This window comes from Cucurbita maxima, unplaced genomic scaffold (genome assembly GCF_002738345.1).
Source record: "Cucurbita maxima cultivar Rimu unplaced genomic scaffold, Cmax_1.0 Cma_Scf00020, whole genome shotgun sequence".
In the NCBI taxonomy this organism is placed as follows: domain Eukaryota; kingdom Viridiplantae; phylum Streptophyta; class Magnoliopsida; order Cucurbitales; family Cucurbitaceae; genus Cucurbita; species Cucurbita maxima.
In genome coordinates this window covers 2196135-2219015 of record NW_019272036.1, presented here as the reverse complement: position 1 = coordinate 2219015, position 22881 = coordinate 2196135, and the positions used below count along the sequence as shown (strand labels likewise).

The 22881-nt window shown below is 36.1% G+C and overlaps 6 protein-coding genes across 8 annotated transcripts in view; 1 reads left to right on the top strand and 5 right to left on the bottom strand.

Annotated features, from left to right (window-relative positions):
• The window catches only part of LOC111494408 (O-glucosyltransferase rumi homolog), a 3632-nt gene extending 2085 nt beyond the window's left edge, over positions 1-1547 (bottom strand). Inside the window, exons 1-4 of the mRNA XM_023144346.1 lie at positions 1290-1547; positions 692-1158; positions 339-531; positions 108-172 (exon numbers count right to left, since the gene is read on the bottom strand). Coding sequence (XP_023000114.1) covers positions 108-172; positions 339-531; positions 692-1158; positions 1290-1472 — 908 coding nt within the window. The 5' untranslated portion in view covers positions 1473-1547. The remainder of the gene's footprint in view (positions 1-107; positions 173-338; positions 532-691; positions 1159-1289) is intronic.
• Positions 1-6114, bottom strand: part of LOC111494409 (O-glucosyltransferase rumi homolog) — an 11792-nt gene extending 5678 nt beyond the window's left edge. The window contains exons 1-6 of one of the 3 annotated variants that reach the window (XM_023144350.1): positions 5855-6112; positions 5257-5702; positions 4955-5147; positions 4609-4884; positions 4171-4543; positions 4111-4140 (exon numbers count right to left, since the gene is read on the bottom strand). In XM_023144350.1, the coding sequence (XP_023000118.1) occupies positions 4199-4543; positions 4609-4884; positions 4955-5147; positions 5257-5702; positions 5855-6001 (1407 nt within the window). In that variant the 5' untranslated portion in view covers positions 6002-6112 and the 3' untranslated portion in view covers positions 4111-4140; positions 4171-4198. Of the gene's footprint in view, positions 1-4110; positions 4141-4170; positions 4544-4608; positions 4885-4954; positions 5148-5256; positions 5703-5854 lie in introns of those variants that run through there. The other 2 variants (XM_023144349.1, XM_023144348.1) reach the window with 2 other exon arrangements.
• A 988-nt stretch (positions 6115-7102) lies between these two features.
• Positions 7103-9737, top strand: LOC111494411. The gene is made up of 4 exons (XM_023144351.1): positions 7103-7456; positions 7739-7888; positions 7976-8046; positions 9409-9737. Exons 1-4 carry the CDS (start codon positions 7126-7128, stop codon positions 9619-9621), a joined length of 765 nt encoding a protein of 254 aa, XP_023000119.1. The 5' UTR covers positions 7103-7125; the 3' UTR covers positions 9622-9737.
• Positions 9738-11260: 1523 nt separating this feature from the next.
• LOC111494875 lies at positions 11261-12580 on the bottom strand. Its single transcript, XM_023144863.1, has 4 exons — positions 12490-12580; positions 12237-12377; positions 12076-12146; positions 11261-11464 (listed from the first exon to the last, which is right to left on the bottom strand). Exons 1-4 carry the CDS (start codon positions 12578-12580, stop codon positions 11261-11263), a joined length of 507 nt encoding a protein of 168 aa, XP_023000631.1.
• A 4354-nt stretch (positions 12581-16934) lies between these two features.
• On the bottom strand, positions 16935-18450 carry LOC111494874. Its single transcript, XM_023144862.1, has 4 exons — positions 18123-18450; positions 17901-18050; positions 17216-17286; positions 16935-17141 (listed from the first exon to the last, which is right to left on the bottom strand). The coding sequence occupies exons 1-4, from the start codon at positions 18448-18450 to the stop codon at positions 16935-16937; spliced, it is 756 nt and encodes a 251-aa protein (XP_023000630.1).
• A 2599-nt stretch (positions 18451-21049) lies between these two features.
• LOC111494873 (aspartic proteinase CDR1-like) lies at positions 21050-22327 on the bottom strand. Its single transcript, XM_023144861.1, has one exon. The coding sequence runs from the start codon at positions 22325-22327 to the stop codon at positions 21050-21052; it is 1278 nt and encodes a 425-aa protein (XP_023000629.1).
• Positions 22328-22881: the final 554 nt, after the last annotated feature.

The following is a 22881-nucleotide window of genomic DNA, read 5'->3' as shown; positions in this document are numbered from 1 at the left end:
AAAAAAAAAAAAAAAAAAAAAAACGTATAAGAACTAAAATGGTTTCCATTTAATTGAATCTAAAATTAATTTATTTAATTAATTTTGAAAAGAGAATGATGAACCACCTGTGTGTACATTGGTCTTCTAATTTTGATTGCTTGAACCCTTGTCTGGATTCTTTACTCCAATCCTTCAAACAAAATAATTTTTTCAATTTCACAATATCCCTTTAAATTTATTTAAATTTAATTTTTTTTTATAAATATACCCTAAACTTTTATTTAATTATTTATAGATAATGTAAAGAAAAAAAAAAGAAAAAAAAAAGAAAAAGAAATGAAGAGGGAGGGAGTGACCTGAGCATACACGAGAGTGCCCCAGTTATGGTGCTGTGTGAGATTGCATTTGAGAAGGTCTTTCCTGGAGCGGTGCACTTCTGGGTTCCCTTTCCAGTATGCAAAGGGCACCCTGTCCTCCCATTTTGTTCTTTTGTTCCCTTCTCTTATGTCCTCCAATATCTTTCTCCATGGCTTTATGTTTACTTCCACCCTTTAACAAACGTCCACAAACCTTTCAAAACTCGACCATATAAGAAGAAACGCTCGTACTCTTAATTTTTTCGACAAAAACATTCTAATTGAAAGTGTAGAATCAATACCTATAAAAAAAAAACAAATTAATTTTAAAAAATGAGAAAAAGAATAATTACCATCCCCAAAACGACCAATCAGGAAATGCAATATCCAAACTGGACTCATCCGAGCAATAACCGAAGAGCGGAGGTAGGACCGACCATTGACCCCAAAAGTCATTTGATCGGACGACTGGGAGATCATCGCAATTAAACATGAGTTCAAGATCCGGCAATTTCCCAGGATGCCATCTAACAAGCTGCAAAATCCCCCACAACGTGAACACATCTCTGGTCTGAAATGCGTTCATATATTTCTCAACATACACCCGCCCGTCCACGATTACTACTCTGAAATGAGCCGTTTTCCGGGCCCGCTCCAACATTTCTCTAGTAATACCCGTCTCTCTCCAATGCCGTAGATCTTCATGAATCCAACGGAAGTAAGGTGGACACGTAGCATCCGATGGACGGTATAGATTTACGCCGCTCAAATTTGACTTGTAGTCTTCATTTCCAATCCCTTTCTCCCACCAGTATGTTGGCTGCCAAAGAATAAATATTAAATTAATACAAATTAATTAATTAATTAATTAAAAAAAAAAAAAAAAGTCGAAAGAAAAGGCAACGTTGATATCGATGAAGAAAAGGGCGGATGGATTAGATTAGAACATACCGCTTTGATCCATTGCAGTCGGAGGAAGAAGCCGACGAGAAAGACGCAGAAGACGAAGGCGAGGGTCTTGAAGGTGGGCTTGTGGGCGAGCGGGCAGCATCGCCATCTGGGGGCTTGAGCGTCGGAGGAATAAGAATCAGAGCACAAGATTTGGTGCACGAATCTATCCACACAGCGCTTCATCGCTTACACAGAGAGAGAGGAAATGAATGGGTTTGGGGCTTTAAATTTCGCAATGTAATGAGGGGACGACATCACGTTTTGATGCCTATACTTTTGTTTCATTAACAAATTCTTTTAAAATAATTAAATTATAAAAATACCCTCAATTAATCCCTATTGGCTCCCCCAAAAGTCTGCCTTTTATTTATTTATTTATTTAATATATACTCGACATCTCAAGTGGGGATAAATTATTTTATAAAGCAGGCTTATTTTTGGATCGATACTATCAATATTTATTTTTGGATAATTATTTTTTTAATTAGATTATTGGTTAAATAATCTTCAAACTAGTCTTTGGTAGTTAAATAAATTATAAATAATGATTGAGAGAATTTCGTGTATTTATGAGGGATTAAAATTCTAAAATTGAAGTTGTTGAAAGTTTTATTAATTTGGGTATTCTCAATAATACTTAAGGATAGGAATTTGGAAAAGTCTTTTAACACTGCAAATGGTCCAATTTAGCCTTCAAGACATGTGGTGCACAGTACAGATTGTCTGAGAATTCAGGGGTAATATATTGTCATTTTAATTTTCCTTTCCCTGTCAAGCTTAATAAATTAATAAACTATGATTTCCACAAAAAAAAAATTAATAATAATAATAATAAGAGTCCGTCGACCAACGTTGACTTCAACCGTCCCATTTATTCATGCCCCTCTTAACACACATGGAGATTTTTTTTTTTTTTTTTTTTGTTTTGTAATGTTAAAGTTAAATAACTTTTTAACAAGTAATTCGATCCGTCTTTAAATCATCTATTTACTCGTAAGAATGTTGCATGAATTTCAAAGAGTAATGATAATCCAACTACCCTTCAACTTAAATTGAAAGAGTAAAGTGAAAATAAAAATAATTAATATTGTGTCTTATTTAAAAATAATTTGATTTTTTTTATTGTTTGTTATCTAAGTAAACTAATTCAAATTTTGAAAACTAAAAAATAATACTTTTCAAAAGCTATTTTTTTTAAAGAAAAAATGTTTTAAGATATGAAATATTTTGTTTTAATTTTTTTTTAACATTAAAGCCTATTTTTTAATTAAATTATAAAAAAAGTTAAAGGATAATGACTTTTATTTATTTCAATCTCAAATTCATTATTATGGTAATTTAATTTTTCATTATTATCATTTTCTCTTTGGAGAAGTAAAAAAAAAATATATATGTATATTCTCTTATTTTACATCTACTTGTTTGTCACTATCGCTCCAAGAGAACGGGTCTTTTACTTGTTGGTTTATGGCAATGATAATTATAGTCGTTTGATGTGAGTGTACATGCTTGGAGAAAAAAAGGGAGACAATATATGCTAGGGGTGAACATTCAACCCGACAACCCGAACCAACCCAACCCGGGGTTGGGTTCATTTTTCTGAACCCAAACTGAATCAGTTCGGTTTCGGGTTCATGGGTAAAACCTTCGGGGACCCGAGACAAATACAAATATAAAAAATATATTAAGAATACTAATGTATTAATGGGTTTGCCATAGTGGTATTGAGTTTAGTTCAAGGACACTCACGTTCGACTTTTGCCAACCCAACCCAAAAATAGAGGGTTGGGTTGGGTCGTGAAAAGTTTCAGGTTGGGTTGGGTCGTGAAAAGTTTCAGGTTGGGTTGGGTTACCAATCCAACCAACCCGAACTTTTGGGATGAGTCGAAATAATCCTCAAACCCGACCTAACCCGGACCATGTACACCCCTAATATATGCGTTCAAGAAGTTCAAAACACTTTGATGAAAACGGGTCTGATCACAAGCTGAAAATCTTGCACACTGATCGAGATGGCGAGTTCTTACCTTAGAACTTCTCAAAGTTTTGCAAAGAGGAAGGTATCAAGCATCACCTCACCGCATCGTACACTCCACAACAAAACAGCTTGGTTAAGCGAAGAAACTGCATCATAATGAACACTACTAGAAGTTTACACAAGAGCATCCAAGTCCTGACGATTTTCTCCATATTGTTTACAGATAAAAGCTATGGATACTCATACCCCCTACGAAACATGGTTCAGTACGACACCACTTCACTTCGAGCATCTAATAGTCTTTTGTTGTACAAAACATGCTAAGATAGCAAAATCATATATCAAAAAGCTTGATGACAGAAGCCAAAAGATGGTATATTTTAGCGTAGAATATGGGACCAAGGCACATGAACGGTATGATCTACAACATGAGAAAATTCACATAAGTCGAGATATCGTATTCGAATAGAAGTCAAATAAATTATGTGATTGTATACTTCTAGTGTGGTCACATTTTCTCTGATATCTACATCTATAGTCGCACGTAGACTATCTATCAACCATACACAAACTTTTCGTTGGTCCTTCCACATGCCAAGCAATTTCTCCATATTCATAGGAATTTTCTTCATTATGCAATAGGCAACTATCACTCATTTTCTTAACAGAGCTCTCCGACTTAATCCATGTAGTAGTTTTGACACTTTTTAGAGTCCGTTTTCTATTCCGTGGAATAACTTTTTCATAATAATTATCTCGATATATGATACCAAAAACTTATTTGATGACTGATAATTCTCTCATTAAAGTGTGATATGTTAGGTATCTAATTCAAAATTATAAACGAGCAATATCCAATTTACATCTTCACCTATTTGATTTTGGTATCATTAAAAAAGTACACTAGTAATGTAAATACATATTATTTATTTTAATTTCCCTTCCTCTCATTTTCCCAATTTTCAACTCTCTTTAGGGCATTTAATTTCTTGTATTGAAACTCTCTCAGGACGGTTGGATCATTAGGCGCCAAATTACACGGCTCAAACTCGTTCCGAGATTTCTCCAGTGAATCTTCCATAAATTTCTTGTGCAACCCTTTGGCGGCGCCGATCATCTTCTCAGGCCTCAGCTCTACCGCACCAGCAGGAATCGATGGCCGAAATTTGAGAAGCTTGCTGTATTCGTTGAGTAAGTGGAACATGTAATCATATACTAATTCCATCTTAAGATTCTCATGCAAGTACTTGCTCCCGTCCTCTCCTATTGCTTGTGCCTGTAATTAAATGTTGATATAGCTCATTTTCTTTTGGTAGAAATTAAAATTCTACGTTTGAATACCTGACTTGTGTGATTGTTACCCCATTCCACAGCAAATTTGAGAGAAGAACATTTGGATCGATCATTAATAGGCCAAAAGTGCTGCAAAGGAAGCATTCCCCTAATGAAGAAATCAAAGAACCTTGGCTTTACGTACAACGTCATTGAATCGCACGACATTATGTACTTCTCGCTCACCGACCACGCCCATCCTTCTATGTAAATCTTATACCTATGCGTACATTGATCTTCTAAATTTGATTGTTTGTACCCTTCTTTCGACTCTTTATCCCAATCCTTCGAACAAAATGATGGGATAACGTAAACAAATTGGTTATATAAAATGAAAATAGAAATAGGAAATTACCTGAGAATATAAAAGAGTGTCCCAATTTTGATGTTGGGTGAGATTGCATTTGAGAAGGTCTCTCCTAGAGGGATCAACATGTGGGTTCCCCTTCCAATAAGCAAAGGGCACCCTCTCCTTCCATTTGGTTCGTTTGTTCCCTTCCTTTATGTCCTCCAATACCTTTCTCCATGGCTTTATGTTTATTTCACCCCTTCCAAAATCGTCAAACAATATGGTCGGATCATTATCATTTAAATGTGGTCTCGAATCATTCATTTACCCTTCGTTTAATTGAGTATGGGAAAAAAGAAAATAATTACCATCCCCAGAAGGACCAATCAGGAAAAACAATGTCCAAATTGGAGTCATCAGAGCAGTAGCGAAACAATGGAGGTGGGTCCGCCAATGGACCACTAAAGTCTTTAGATCGGACGACTGGCCGATCACCACAGTCAAACATGAGTTCAAGATCTGGCAATTTCCCAGGGTACCATCTTGCAAGTTGCAAAATCCCCCACATGGTGAACAGATCTCTGGTCTGGATTGAGTCTTTATATTTCTCCACATACACCCGACCGTCCACGATTATGACCTTGAAATTGGCCGTTTTGCGGGCCCCTTCCACCATTTTCTTAGTGATCCCCTTGTTTCTCCATGGCCGTAGATCTTCATGGATCCAACGGAAGTGCGGCGGGCAAGTGGCATTAGATGGACGGTACAGATTTGACCTGTGCTCTGCCATCCCTTTCCCCCTCCAATATATGGGCTGCGGACAGAAATAACAACAATAATAATAGTAATGAAATTTAATAAAATAGTGAGTCCATTTTGGTTAGATTTAGAAGAGATTAGGTATAAAAATATTTGAATTACTGGAATAAATCAACAAGTTAGAGCATAGTTTGATTGAGAACAAACCGATTTAACCCATCCGATGCGCACGAATAAGCCGAGGAGGAGGAGGAAGAAGGAGAAGATAAGAACCATGGTGGTTCTGAAGGTAGGATGGTTGTTGTCGGAGGAACGCCATGATCTTGAGGAGAAGATTTGTGGCCGAGTTTTCATTGTATGAACTAAGAATTGTAGAGAGGGAGAGAGAAATATGGTTTGAAATGATAGAAGGGAGAGTTGAAACGGAAGAGAAAAATAAAGGGTGGGGTTTAAATTGTGATTTAAACCCAAAATCACGTTAAAATGCCTCTACTTTCCTTTGATCATTTGTGTTTTTGTTAGGGCTTATAAAAGGGATAAGGAAGATGACATTAAATTGAAAAGATATATTTTAGAATAAGTCTGACCTTTGATCAATTATCGTATTAATTATTTACGATTAAAAGTATAAATAAACTCAACCACTTCAAATTTAATTATGATATTGAAAATTAAATCAAAGTTTAATGGGTTATAATTATTTTAGTGCTTTGATTTAATAAAAATAACTAACTAACCCTAACTAATTATTTAAAGTTAATTAATTCAGAAATAATTACTAGAACTAAAAAAAATATTATTTATTTATATAAACTTAGGATAACATTCTCTTAATTTATTTTATTTTGAATAAATTCTATTATTAATTGATCTTGAGTTATTTGGTTAATTTTAGAATTTTGTACTTTGTTATGTTTATAATTATTTGAAAACCATCAAATTTTATTTATATTTTCGTAAAATTACGATATGAACATTGACATTTAAAACATTTTTAATTTTTTAAAATTTAAAAGTAAAACCAGATAGGATTGGAATGTAGAAACGTCAAACACTGCAAATAGTCAAAAGTAAGCCTTCAAAACGTACGGAAGACTGAGGGGCAAAGTTGTCATTTCACATGAGCTAGAAAAGTCAAGCCAACCAATTTAGATATCAATGGTCCACTCTCTTAATGCCCCACTAATATACTACGTGTTCTCGTAATATTAGAAATTTTATTTTTAAAAAAACGAGGGGTGGAGATTCAGAAATATAATTACATTAATAAAAATTAAATTATTCTCTTCATTTAAGTTAAATGTTAAGAATATTTTAATACTAAATTATGGTATACTCTATATATATATATATATATATATATATATATTCTATTTGATATTTTATTATAAATAAATATATATAGGTGTGGTTGTATTGTTGCTAACGTTCCTTCAAATTTTCTCCTTTCCCGCCATTTTCCCTCTCTCTGTATCACCATGCTTACGATCCAGGTTGCAGAAGTGGAAGTTTTGAAGAACAATCTTCTTCCACTCCTCCAAATTTCTCACCACGCCGATTTCAGATTCTCCCGCTCAACCGTCTCCTTCACTGTCGCTGGCTCCCACAACTCCTCTCTCATTTTCGCACGCCTTGAGGTATTTCACCCTTTCTTCATCCTCTTGTCCTCCAATCACCCTCGAGAGTTCCATTCCTGTATTCAGATCGACAGTTTATTCTTAGCCACCTTCATTACCGGCACCGACGATCGCCTCTTGACCATTTTCATGCCCGATGATCATACCTTCTCTAATCTCGTTTTCACCACATGTACGGTTCTCATTCTTCTATTTTTTCTTGATGAATCTGCGATTTCTTGTTTGTAATTTCGAGATTCAGGGGAAATTACAATCGCGTTTATTTTTAGGGTTTTGTTTTTCTTCGATTGTGCTTCGGAATGGATCTCGTGTAGGAATTGGATTGATTGTAAACAAAAGCCCTAAAGTTCCAATTCAATTAGATTTGGTTAAACCTGCCAATTGCAAGATTGTGTGGATTTCCGTTTCTTCGTCTTTCTTGAGTCTAGGTCGTAATTGTTGGTATTGATTTCAGGCGTTGGGCATTTGGAATATTGCTCTCCAATGCAGATGGGACCTCCCCTAAATATTCAAGTGGCCTCAATGGCCGGCGGAATATTTGTGGCCGTTAACGCAGAATGGTTCAGAGACGTTGCAACAAGATTATCTGCCTTCAGTACTAAAAGTAAATCAACTTCTTCTACCCTTAGGGAGTTTTACGTTTATTTGCTTATCTTCTTGTAAGTTTATGAAAGCTTGTCTTCTGGAACAGTCTCGGTTACTGCAAAGGATTCAGAAGTGAAATTCTGTGCTGCAGAGATGGATTTTGTGATTCCTGTTGAGGTACACTATATTTATCCCTTGGTAGTTGAGGAAACTTTTCAAGTGTCTGAATTGAAACCATTCCTTTCATGGGCTTTTCTTAAGAATATAAAGAAACGATTAGGCATATATAGTATTTTTCTTCATTTTTTTTTTGGATCACTAACTCTTAGATATGATATTGTACACTTTGAGTATAAGCTCCTATGGCTTTATTTTGGGCTTCCCCAAAAGGCCACGAGATATATTCCTTATCATTTCCTAAATTATCTCATGTGGGGATCCCTCTCGACAATCCTCAATAATCCTCTCCTCGAACAAAGTACATTATAGAGCCTTCTCCGAGGTCAATGGAGCCCTCGAACAGACTCCCTTTAATCGAGCCTCGACACCTTCCCTGGAGTCCTCGAACAAAGTACACCCTTTGTTCGACACTGGAGGATTCTATTGACATGGATAAATTAAGGGCATGACTCTGATACCATGTTAGGAATCACGACTTTTCACAATGATATGATATTGTACACTTTAAGCATAAGCTCTCATGACTTTGAATTACAATTTTTCACAATGATATGATATTGTACACTTTGAGCATAAGCTCTCATGGCTTTGCTTTGGGCTTCCCACCAAAGGGTCACATACCAATGGAGATGTATTCCTTATTATTCCCTAAATTAGCCCATGTGGGGACTCCCTCTCGACAATCCTCAACAATCCTCCCCTCAAACAAAGTACACTATAGAGCCTCCTCTTAATCGAGGTCTGACTCCTTCCCTGGAGTTCTCGAACAAAGTACACCCTTTGTTTAACACTTGAGGATAATATTAACATGGCTAAGTTAAGGACATGACTGTTAGGAATCACGACTTTCTACAATGATATGGTATTGTCCACTTTGAGCATAAGCTCTTATGGATTTACTTTGGGTTTCTCCCAAAAGCCTCGTACCAATGGAGATATATTCTTTACTTATAAACCCATGATTATTCCCTAAATTAGGTAATGTGAGACTTACTCCCGACAATCCTCAACAATCATGTGTTCAAATTTTTATTGCGTACTTTCTTTCTTCGATATTGATAATCACTTGTTACATTTTAGGCCAAATGGACCCATGTTCTATGTTTGAACTTTTCGTATGTTATTTCTTTCTTGATTAACATCGATAGTCTCTTGTTCAACCATACCATGGTTTCCAAGCTCATAAATTGAGTGTTTAGAATGCAAATAAATGATCTAATATATGAAGATCTATAGACTTAAATCTTTTAGGAACTAATTTAGGAGCCTAGAAATGAAGATTTGGTCAAGAATACCAAAAGATGATCAAATATATCATACTACATTGTAATGACCAATGAAAGCAAACCTTGGATGCAGGGGAACCGGTGCAGAGTTGGAGGAACATTGGGAGGTGGAGTCCGATTTGAAGTGAGTGTGGTGCCGTTGCAATTTTTCATCCGAGCATCACAGCTTGACAAGATGGTGTATTTCTATGGGTCAACTGAGAAGAACACTTTAGTGGTATTCGAGACTGGGTATTGGACCAACATTGTGGCCAGTAACCCACAAGATCGCTGGGAACAACTTTAGACGAAGTCTTTTACTTTCCTTCTCTCCCCCAAATAGAATTGGACGAAGCTATTAGAATGGCAGTCAAATGTGCATATAAGTATATTACCAATATGTTCATTCTTTCATTCTCCATATTTTTTCTCTGTATCATTGATTAAAATTTCGTCATTTCACGGCTGTATAATCTAGCTTTTTTAGCCTTTTTTTTTTTTTTTTTTTAATAACATTCGTCAAATGTGCATTTTGTACCCATTAAATAACATTACGGTTGTCATTTCAAGATGGTGTATTTTGAATAACATTCGTCAAATGTGCATATAAAATCGCTTTTTTTTCTTGTTAGATAAATGGAGTTGGTGACAGGATTATATTCTCCGTCCTAGCCCAATTCTCCACTCTACCCGTTCCTGTCCATGCTTAATATAAATATATTTTAAACTCATTAAAATACATATAGAGATAATAATGTTAGCTTTGTAGATTGGATGGACTGAGATTGATAATTTCAAAATTGTAAATTTGAATTTTTAATTTATTGATATTTTCATGAACCTAATTAAACATAATATTAATAAAAATAAGATAGAAATTAATGCAACAACACATGTAAATATGGAACGTATGATGTAAATTGAGATGGGTAATTTCTAATTTTTAAACATTAGTTGTCAAATGAATTTCCTTCATTTATTGGATACACTTTTCTTGTATAAAAAATAATTTTCATACATAATAAAATGCCAAATAATTAGTCTTCTTTATTTTATAAAATTTCTTCAAAGTAATCCTTACGTCAATTTTTATTTGGTTTTTCAGTTTTAAAATAGGTTAGACTTATTTTATATTATTTAAAATTAACTATTAATATTTTATTTTTTAATTTGATTAATAATTAAAATATTTCCGAGTAATAAGGAAAAATAAATACAATTTTCATAAATATTGCTTTAAAAAAATGAAACTATTTTAGGTGTAAATTAAAATTACAAGATTCCGTGCAACGCACGTGTTTGTTTGTACATATAAAACGAGGTGAAACGTGGTTGAAGTTTGAACCTCCCCGCCATTTCTGGTTCAGTCTCTCCCACCATGTTTACGCTTCAGATTCTTGGATTGGGTGAACTGAGGAGCTCCATCGTCCAACTTCTTCCCCTTTCTAACATTGCTAATCTCCGATGCTCCAAATGTTCCATCCATTCTTCACCATCTTCTCCGCTCGTGATGGCAATTACAATCTCGACATCGATCTTCAAGAACTCTCTCAGATTTATCTTACAAGAATGTGAGCTCATTAGATCACCATATTATAAATTACAAACCTCTACAATAATATGGTATTGTCCCATTTGAACATAAATTTTTCTTGTTTTTGCTTTTAGTTCCTCAAAGGGTCTCATATTAAAGAAATAGTATCATTTGCTTATAAGCTTATGAAAAACCCTTAATGAGCCAATGTGAAATTCCTCTCAACAACCTTCTGATAGTCACATCATTACTTCTCTTAAGATTGAGTTGTCATGGCTTGTCAATTGGTTCACATGTTATGCCTATATTCATACTCAATTGATACTCAAATAGAATTAACCAAAAAAATTTATTGTTGTTCTTAAGATGATCTTCATATAAAAAAAAAAACCCAAAATTTAATTTCCATACATCACCCTCTTCGGGAAAAATAGACACAAAATTGTGCATACAATCCAATAGGAGCAATGATTATACTGTAAGCCTTAGCTGACTTGAACAACCATATCCTTTTCGATCGACGTGCCAAATCCCGAAAAAAAATTATGGGATTGAGAGAAACAAAGAATCGAATTTCTTGGCTTCTTGAAAGGCCTCCAATCATGCACTCTCTTCTCTGCACAAATACAAACCAAATCAAGAAACATACTAACAAAAGTGAACGAGGGAGTGAGTCCTATGTTGGCTAATTTAGGAAATAATCATAAGTTTATAAGTAATGATACATCTCCGTTGATATGTAGCCTTTAAGGGAAGCTTAAAGCAAAGTTATGAGACCTTACACTCAAAGTAGACAATAACAATAGAATCATCAAATGTCAAACAAAAAAGTTGTGAGTCTCGAAGGTGTAATCAAAAGTGACTCAAGTTTATAAGTTGGCTAATTTAGAAAATAATCATAAGTTTACAAGTAAGGATACATCTCCGTTGATATGTGGCCTTTAAGAGAAGCTTAAAGCAAAGTTATGAGACCTTACACTCAAAGTAGACAATAACAATAGAATCATCAAATGTCAAACAAAAAAGTTGTGAGTCTCGAATGTGTAGTCAAAAGTGACTCAAGTATCGAACAAATAGTGTACTTGGTTCGAGGGCTTCATAAACTCACGGGAGGATCTATAGTGTACTTTGTTCACGAGAGAGAGGATTGTTGAGAATTAATAGGAGGAAGTCTCACCATAGCTAATTTAGGGTCTTGATTTCAAACAGGTTCTACAATATACCTACCTCTTCTACGAGACTAATCTCCTTGGCTTCCACAGAGAACTTGACTTGTGAATTGGTTAGAGTAACGAGAGCTGATGAGACAAAAACAACCATAAACTTCCAATAAATTATTCGTTTGAAGTAATAGGATAGAAGGAAGAAGAATTTAAGTTATATGTCACCATTGGAATCATTCAAATCTGTTGCAATGCGTTCAAACACTTCCGAATCAATTGAGACAAAGATTCCATAATCAATTTCGCCCACATCCTTCTCTCTTGAAGGTAGCAATGACAATTGACGAACCTGTTCTTCCCCAATCCCTTGAAGTTAAATGGGTATCAGCTTTAAAGAATTTGCAAGAAAGACGAACAAGGGTGTTCTTGAAATCAAAAGAAATTATGAAAATTGTAACAAAGATTCAATTTTGCTTACTTGAATTGTGGAATTGAAGGAGCATTTGATTTAGGGAATTCCGAAGAGAGAGAGTGATTGAAGTATATAAGATGCGTTTCATAGCCTTCATTGTGTCGTGAAAGAGTTTGACGGGAATTTGGAATTGGTAAATTTGGTTGCATTGAAAATGGTTGAAGAATGGAGGCATAATTTGGAGAGATGTAATGATGCAAGGGAAATGGCAAGAGGCTATTAAAGAGAACATCGTTGGGGTGCATTTCATATCGGCTGTCTCATGCCATCGAACCAAGATGAAGGTTGCATTCATAAGACTAGCGGTGTCGTCCAGCCTCAAGTCTAGCATGCTAATGCCTTTCAGTTTCAAGTTTCTTATGTTTTCAACCATTGATGCGATGATTAGCCCATTTTTATACTGCCACCCGTCTCCTGTTTCCTGAATCATAAACAACTACAATTATCAAAATTCAAGAGAAAAAAGGTATGTTTGCTTGGTATATCAAATTATTATAACTTCTGCCCGTGTGGTATCCAAGTTGTAGAGGGAAACGAAACATTATTTATAAGGGTGTGAAAATTTTTTTCTAGCAGACACGTTCTAAGAATCTCAAAAGTGAAAGCTCAAAGAGGACGATATCAGAGCTAGACACTAGACAGTAGGCTCTCAAGGAGGTGAATTTTGAGATCTCAATTGGTTAATGAGGAGAACGAAATATCTCTTATAAGAATGTGGAAATCTCTCATTGACAGACGTTTAGAGGATGAGTTTGAAGCCATTTGAATCAGTTTTAGAGGGAAGAAACTGTGCTCAATTTCGCCTGAATGTAGCCAATTTCCCTCGGAGTATCTATCAAATTGATAGTCCTCCGCCACACGCTGTTGTTCTTTCTCAAAAGAGGATGCATTTTGATCGTACATCGCTTACAATGGGAGATTAACAAATTAAGACGGTTCGTTTTGACTCTTAATTGAAGTACACTTAAATGAATAATCGAAGAAGAAAGAGATCAATTTAGGAGAAGAGAGAATTTGTCTATATTAAAAATATTTAGTAGAATACTGCTACATCTACATCTCAGAGTCGTATACATTTTCTCGATTTTTTCCATTTAATGATGGAGAATTTGTCTATATCAAAAGTTGTGAGTCTCAAAGGGAAAAACGTTTCAATCGGGTGAGAGGAAACTAAATTTGATCGAGAGTCCTCCACAAGAAACTGTTTCTTGAATAGGTAGAGGAGCGTTGGATTCGTTCTATAGATTTTTAGGTTTCAATTCTATTCAAGATTGGTGAACATTTTAAGGAATGGGTCTTTGTAATTTTAGTAGGTCGATCTTAGAGTAATTTTGGAAGTTGGTGCATTTTAAGGAATTGAGTTATTTTTGTACCTTCAACCTCCCTTTGATTGTTTTTTTCATCTCGGTTTCGAAACAGACTCTAATTTATCTTAATTCAAGACGTACCAAGTTTATGTGGAAGCATGAAAGTGTAAAATTGAAAGAGAAAAATAGTATGTAAACTAGAATTCATGATTTTGGTTCATGAAATTTTGTTGAGAGCAAAAGAATGCAAGAGAAAACTAGAAGCAGATATAGGATAACAAGCCAGAAGATTGGTCCATTGTGTGGTAAAGCAAATTACTGTGGTTGGCCAATCTGTGGATCCAAAGAACCAAACAAACTTGGCCGATTCCGATGCTCCCACGAAAAATTCCTTCGGAGTTGGTGTAAATGAAAACCTTATTTCATCAACTCTGTCATCGAACCCTCCCGCCAAGCACTCTCTTCTCTTTGCACTTACAACTAACTCACCAGTCTTCCCTGTTTTTCTTCTTTTTGCACAAAACCGAACACTCGAAGTCGATGCCGTCCCTAAAACTGTTGTAGATCACAAGATTCAAAAACAAAATTCATCAGAGCTTATGCTCAAAGGGGATCATATCATACCATTGTGGAGAATAGTGATTTCTATTACCTGGATCGCCGTCTTCCGCTAGTGTTGTAACGATCTTTCTAAACTTTTCTGCCTCAATTGCCACGAACAATTTGAGGTCAAATTGGCCAACTTCCTCATTTTCGGAAGGTGTCGCTACCAACGAAGTCAAGGATCGGAAGTTTCCAGACCCTAAAACTCAATATCAACAATTAGAATCACGAAATTGGGAAATTTGAATAAATCAATAGTATTCTTGAAAAAAAAAAAAAAAACCCCTCTTCGATTATTGAATTTTGTGTTTTTCCATAAGAATGTTATGGAGGAGTGTTGGGAGGAAGTTGCATGTGATCATAAGTTTATAAGTAAGAAATATATATCTATTGATACGAGGTCTTTTGGGAAAGTACAAATCAAAGCCATAAAAAGCTTACAGTCACCGTAGATAATATCATACCATTTTGAAAAGTTGTAATTGCTAATAATATCATAAATCAATAGTGTTCTTGAAACAAAAAAATAAACCCCTCTTGGATTCTTGAATTTTGTGTTCTTCAATAATGAATAATCAAGATTCTTAGGGAATAAGAAAACGTGAACATACTCGTTGCCGAGAGGACGTTGAGGGATGTGCAGGATTTGGGAATAAGGACGACCAAGTGAGAATCTTCGTCGGGGATGTGGCGAAAGAAATCGGAAAGTTGAATCTCGAAAGCATAATCGGCATCGATATCGGCATTGGCGTTGGCATTGAGACCGAAGGAGAAAATGGTGAAGAAGCGGTCGAAAATTCGGAGGACTGATATGAAATTATAGAATTTTTGAGTGTAGGAAACAGTGAGGGATATGGATTGCGGAGAGCATTTGAATTCAGCGGAGTTAGAAAGGGTGAGAAGTGAGGAAATGGAGTTCCTGAGAAGACCTAATCCAAGAACCTGGAACGTTAACATCTTGAAAGAGCCTTGGGGAGATACAAGAAATGGCGGGAGTAGAGATAATCAAATATAATAACCTCCTTCTATACTTGCTTATAAGATCTATTGAATTATAATTCATTTTCGAGTTGGTTACCATAAAAATGTTTACAAATTTAGTTCATTTTTTTTAACTCAATTGAATTTTCGGTTCATATGAACGCTTCTAATGCTATTGCAATATAATTGGACAAGTCTCAAACTGACTAATTACTGAAATCGAAGAGTTGTTTCTTTGCATAAGTGAAGTTTCTGACATAATGGAGCTTTTGGAGTCGCATGAATGAGATTGCTGCTAAAGCCGACATGATCAATGAGATAACAAACCACTTTGAGGCAATGCCTGTTCATGAATTAATAATTATGGTCAAGGCCCTCGAAGACAAGGCCACAATTGCTAGTCGCTTTGAGTGTAATGATAACTCAACGAACTTTATTCTCAAGATGGAAGAGCACGTTGAGGGCTTAAACAATGTCCAACAAACTATCGTGCATATGGTCTCATAATTGTCTAAAGATTTGAGAGTAGCCTTCAACATGATCAAGGCAGAAGTGGTGGATCTAAGTGCCAAATTAAACTTCACTATAAAAGCGGTGGACAACCGAACCACAACTGAGGATGCAGTACAATTTAACAAGATAAGAGTCTAGAAGTCCAAGCCCTTTGAACCACAACTGAGTGATGTTAGCCTATTGCTTAGCGTGAGGTAAGGTGTTTTCTCCCTTAATCATACTCTATTGAGTTCCTACTCTTTTCAATACTTTTCAATGGTTAGATATATATGCATATGTAAGTTGATGTTGATATGTTTAATGTTGTGCACATACTTGTAAACGAAAATTGTAATAATTGTTTATTTGTGTGCATGAAAATTAAATTGGAGAGTGTGATGTGTCCATGAGATAAATACCTATCTATGGACATAAGAATTGTATCACTCATTTATGATATGTTATTGTCGCAATCACATATATGTGCTCATAGAGATTTGATCATTATGTTCTAGTTTTACTTGTTATGAGATCCCACATTGATGGGAGAGATGAACAAAATATTTTTTACAAGGGCGTGAAAACCTCTCCCCAATAGACGCGTTTTAAAATCGTGAGGCTAACGACGATACGTAACAAGCTAAAGCGAAAAATATCAACTAGTAGTAGGGTTTAACGGTTACAAATAGTATCAGAGCTAGATACCGAGTAGTATATGCCAGCGAGAACGTTGGTCCCCCAAAGAACGTAGATTGTGAGATCCCTCATTGATTGGAACCTTATAAGGGTATGAAAACCTTTCCTTAATAGACATATTTTAAAATCTTGGGAATGACAGCAATACGTAATAGGCCAAAGCGGACAATACTACTAACACTAGGCTTGAGATGTTGCATAAGTATTGAACGATTATGTGCATGAGATTTGACTAGTTTTGAACGTTTTATATATCCATTAATTTTGGTATATATATATATATTTAATTCCGTAGGTATTTGAGTTTATTGAATATGATTGAGAAAAAGAAAAAGAATATCAAGAATTTGGGTCACCAAAGTTTGGCACATGTCACATTCGGGGAAAATAGATGACATATTGAGCAAAAATTTCAAAAACTGGAAAAATCATGACATCGTGAGTATTGGTTATTGTCTTATGAAACCATACTGTCTGTACATCATACGTCAAATTAAGGAAAAACAGCATAGGATACAGAACGATTCGAAATTCAGTCACAGCATCTCCATCATGACCCAGAATTTCACATCGCCCTTTCTGTTCAACACAATCAAACATACAACTTTACCCCATCAATCAAATATAAACTTTCAAACCTTCTAATATCATACCTCTTTCTTAAAAATTAACTCTCTTGATGCAATAGAGAACCTCACTCGTGAACTCGTTACCGTAACACAAACTGCCACAAACACACAAACTTTAGCACATATTGTAACCCACTCCTAGAAGATATTGTTCTCTTTGGTATTTCTCTCAAAGTTTTTAAAACTCAGTCTCGTTCGTTTCTTCAATCGATGTGGGACCTCACCAAATCCACCCTTTCGGAGGAAGAGCCACCATTTGTAGCGGCCGAGACCCTTGTCATTTTTAGGCTTTCTCTCAAGGTTTTCAAAACACACTCTTATAAAGGGTGTCTCGTTCTCCTCCTCAACTAATGTGGGATTGTGGGATTGTGGGATCTCACACATATTGTCCTCTTTGAGCTTTTATTTTCGAACTCCCCCTCAAGATTTTTAAAACACGTCTCGTAAATAGGGTGTTTCACTTTCGGGATTCCCCTCAGGGTTTTTAAAACCCATATGCTAGGAAAAAGTTTCTACACCCTTATAGAGGGTGTTTCGTTCTCCTCCTCAACCAGTGGGATTGTGGAAACTCACACATATTGTCCTCTTTGAGCTTCTACTTTCGAAGATTTTTAAAACACCTCTTGTAAATAGAGTGTTTTGTTCTACTCCCCAACTAACGTGGGATATGACAAAGTAAATATAAAATTGAAAAGAAAAGAGACATGACCTGAATCACCGTGGAAGAGCGGTAGTTCTTTTATAACTTGTCGTAAATCTCGCGAATCAAGTGCTAAAGATTTTGAATATTCAATTTCTTCTATAGACTGTTCTTGAGGGGGTAACAATACAAAATCATGACGGAGTTGTGGCTCATGATCTAACAAGGAGGAAGGGAAAAGATCAAGAACACGACATAAAAAAAGATTGATGTTTCTTATGATATACTAACTTGGAGTTTCAAATCTAAGGACCATTAGGTTTGTGTTTTCAAGAAGATGAATGGTCATTGCAGAAGAAGATCCGCAATCCAACAAAGCATCGTGTAATGATTCGAGGGAAATCCTGGAACAGTGATCGATATTGACGGAGTAGACGGTGAAGCACTGGTGGAATATTTGCAGCGTTGCAATGAAGCGAGGGGAAGGCCGGGAGGTTGTTAACTTGAGCGACAATGGTGTGAATATAATGTCGGATTCCCTTGCAATTTGAGCGAGCCGGGAGGTTCCGTCCACAAGAGGGCGAAAGTTCTTGAGCCTCACCAAGAACATGCTAGTCATGGCTTTAAACAACTCTTTTTCCCAATTCAATTGCCTTCCTTCTTAATCTCATTGCTCTATATAAACTTTTAAAATTATAAATATCTAAAAACTTCAACAATTTCATTAAACATAGCATTAGGATTTTGTGCTTTCGGATCCGGGGAGGAAAAGATTTCCACACCCTTATAAAAAAGTGTTTCTTTCTCCTCCCTAACCAACGTGCGATTCTCACAATCCACTTGGGACCCAACGTCCTCGCTAACACAGCCCCCACTCGTTTCTAGCATTAACGATGGAGATTGCAATGTCCATCTCTAGTCGGAACCCCACCGATGAATTTCATCGCCATTGCGGACACCAGAAGCGACTAACGTGGACTCAATGCATGTCATGTATCAAATACTTCAACCAATCAAGTCCTCTTTTCAATCCACGTCTTAGGTAGAATAAACTTCGGCCGAAACGCCGTTGTTTTAGGGCATAAAGTCGTTTCTACCCCACTAGTGTCAAAATCTCCTTTTACCTTCTATTTCTTGACACTTGAGGCAATCTCCATTGCAAACAAGCGATTGGAAGCCGCTAACAACGTGTCGAGTGCTTTAGAACGAGGAAATATTATTATTGATTCAGGTACAACATTGACATTTTTACCTCAAAATTTGTATAACGCCGTCATTTCGACTTTGACCTGTATTGTTCGAGCGAACTGAGTGGAGGATCCATCAGGAATTCTTGAATTGTGCTACATTGCTGCCAAAGTTGATGATTTGGATATTTCACTCATTACCACACATTTTTTTGGTGGTGCCACCGTGAAGTTGTAACCGTTGAACACGTTTGTGACAATGGCTGATAATGTGACTTGTTTGAGTTTTAAGTCATCGTCCGATGATAATTCAGGCATTTTTGAGAACGCGGGACAACTCAACTTTTTAATGGGATATGATTTGGAGTGAAAGAGATTGTCGTTTAAGCATGGTGTTTGTGCTTAGAGATTACATGTGCTCTCTCCATTGTCGAAAGAATAAATTGTGCGGGGAACAACAAATAATGACGTGGTGAATAATAAATCCTTCCTCGTGAATATTATTTATGGCTTCTAATGAAGTATGGTTTTTACAATTGTTGAAACAATTTGAATACACAAAAAAATATCAATCAATTATTTGACACAATAATTTGTTGAGATGGAATAAGGAAATAACTTTGGAGTATTCAATTGTAAATGGTAGCATTTGAGAATCTAATGAGCCTATCGGAGGAGATGGTGTCAGCTTTGTCCTCTCCTCCATGCGACATGTTTTTGGTGACATCTGTCCAATTAGGTCTCCCTTTTGATTGTCTTTATACGTGTGACGGGTGTTGAGAGTCTTTGGATGTGGAAGAAAACCATCTGTAAGTACGAGTCTTTAGTCGTGTTGATTATACTTTTGATAAATTCTCAAATTCGTTAAAAACTTGATAAAAAACAAATTTGAGAAATGCATTTTCATTTGTTATCATACTCATATAAGAGCATATAAATAGTATTGAAAAGATTTTGATTCAATGAGATGTAATATTTAATGAAGATGTAAGTAGGAATTAGGGTAAAGAATAAGAGGAGCAAAGAGATTATAATTGAAGCTTCTCTACGTAAAAAAAAGAGTAACTCTAGTGCATCCTCTAGTGTTCTACTACCACGTAAAATTTGTTAAATTCATTAACTTCAGCATCACCAAACAACAAATCTACCCTTGAAAAATCTTCAGATGAGACACAGGTAAGGAATGAAGTATAAACTTTTAGTGACATACTTGCATCTTGTCAATTTTCTATTACTATTTCAAATCCTATAACTGAAGCAACTAAAAAAGAAGAGGGATAGAAAGTCATGGTAAAAGAGATGCAGATAATTAAGAAGGACGAAACATGGAACATGGTTGATTTACCAAATGGAAATAACTTGAAAGTTCAACCCAAAATTTGCCGCAGACAGAAGCATATAGAAGCCTAAAGCTCATTTTGTGGCCAAAGGGTATGTGCAATAACAAGGTATAGATTTTCAAGAAACTTTCACTCGGATAGCTCACTTCGAAACTATAAGAACTATTCCTTTGAAACTATAAGAACTATTACTTTAAAACTACAAGAACAAAGTCTATGAAGCACAATCAGAGGGATTCATAAAAGAAATGCAAAGAGTGGTATACAAGCTGAGAAATGAATATATGGATTAAAACAGACTCCTTGAGCTTGGTACAACAAGATTGATGGGTATTTTAAAGAAAAATGATACACGAGAATTGAGAATATAAAATCTACTTTTGTATATGAAGAAGGAAGGTAAAAGTGATTTGATCATTATCTGCATTTATGTTAATGATATCATTTATACCAACTCTTTCAACTCTTTTGTGAATAAATTTAAGTCGGAGTGAATTTGAGAGGTAAGATATAGATTTATTGCACTATTTTCTTGGTGTTAAAATTTATGGCATCTTTATTTTGAAACAAATTTTACAAGTATTGAAACGAAATTTGTTACAATATGTGGAAGATAATTTAGAGCAAATCATTTGTTCTTGTCCATTGGTAGCGCCCTTAATTCTTCGGATAGTCGGATGACATGTCGCCTCTAAGCACAGACTTTATGTTTGAACGATAATCTCTTTCGCTCTAGATCATATCCAATCAAAATGTTGACTTGTGCCAAGTTCCCAAAAATGTTCAAATTATCATCAAAAGATGACTTAAAACTCAAACAAGTCACATTATCAGCCACGGTCACAAACGTGTTCAACGGTAACAACTTCACAGCAGCACCACCAGAAAAATGTGCCGTAATAATTGGAATATCCAAATCATCAACTTTGGCCGCAACGTAGCACAATTCAAGAATCCCTGATGGATCTTCCACTCGTTTCGCTCGAACAACACTAGCCAAAGTCGAAATGACGGCGTTGTACAAATATTGAGGCAAAAACGTTAATGTTGTACCCGAATCAATAATAATATTTCCTCGTTCTAAAGCACTCGACACGTTGTTAGTGGCTTCCAATCGCTTGTTTGCAATAGAGATTGCTTCTAGTGTCAAGAAATGGAAGGGAGAAGGAAATTTCGACATTAGAGGGGTAGAAATGACTTTACGCCCTGAAACGACGGCTTTTCGGCCGAAGTTTATTCTACCAGTGACATTTGAATCACTGAAGAAGGTGGGTAAGCAGTATGAGAAGCGTCTTTTGAGATTGGCAATCTTTCTCATTTGAGAGACTAAAGAGATAGAACCCGTGCCGAGTCCGATGATTCCTGAGGTACGTCCTTTGAAGGCGCCACCGTTCTGGTGACCGCATCCAATGATTGTGTTGTGGAGTTTGAAGGACCCAATGGTGAGTTTTTCAAATGCAAGGTCACCGTTAGTGAAGGATTGGTCTGCGTAGTTGTAGTTGTAGGTACAAGATGGATGGTGGGGCATGCAGGGGAAAATGCTGATGGAGCGGCATGCAGTGGACGTGCAAGGTACGGGGCGGTAGGAAGAGGAATTACGTGGATTGAAAAGAGGAGTTGATTGGTTGAAGCAATTGAGACATGGCATGCATTGGGTCCATGTTAGGTCGCTTCCAGTGTCCGCAATGGACATTACATACTCTCCTTCTTCATTGTTGGGAATGAGTGGGGTGTGGATGCCTGTGGTGGAGACGGTGGTGGAATGGTCGAGAAGGGTTGCGTAACGAGAGAAGGAGCGGCGGAAGGCATTAGTGAGGCGTTCGTAGCGGGAGGGAGATGGAAGGTGGAGAGTAGGGAAAAGGGTATCGCGGTGGAAGAGAGAGGTGGTGAAACCATCCCCACGGCCACCATTGGTGGTTGCTAGAGAGGAGAAGAGGAAAAGGTGGACGAATATAGAAATGAGAGGCATGTTTGGTTGTTTGAAGGGTTTGGAGAGATGATGATTTTGTATCATCCGCCTTCTCCTTTTAATATATAGAGTAATTATTACTATTTATCTGGTGTTGTTTGTTTTTAAATGGTACAAAATTAGGGTATTACTCTTCTTCTTTCATTCATTTTCTTAACTTTAGTTCATTGATTAACCATAAATTGGTTTTTCTAATTTGGCAAAAGTGCAAAAATGATTATAATGTCTCTCCGCCTATTTAAAATGTTTTTCTCTAAATGAAATTAGAAAGAATTAGTAAATCTAATAAAATTATGGAAATGGTCGTGCATGTGACGAACCAAACCATAGAGGGCATGCGGAGCAACGTATGTAATGTCCAATGGCTACACGTATAGTGAAGAGATTCGAGGAAGAGTATCTAGAGGTTCGCAAGGTTTAGGATGACCTCTTCATCCACGTGAGGATGCACTATAAGCAATGTCCATGATTAGGGTTTAAGAAGGCTTTAGAGGCTGAACTTCAAGGTGGTAGATAGAGAGAAAGAAAGAAAGAAAAAAAAAAAAAAAAAAAAA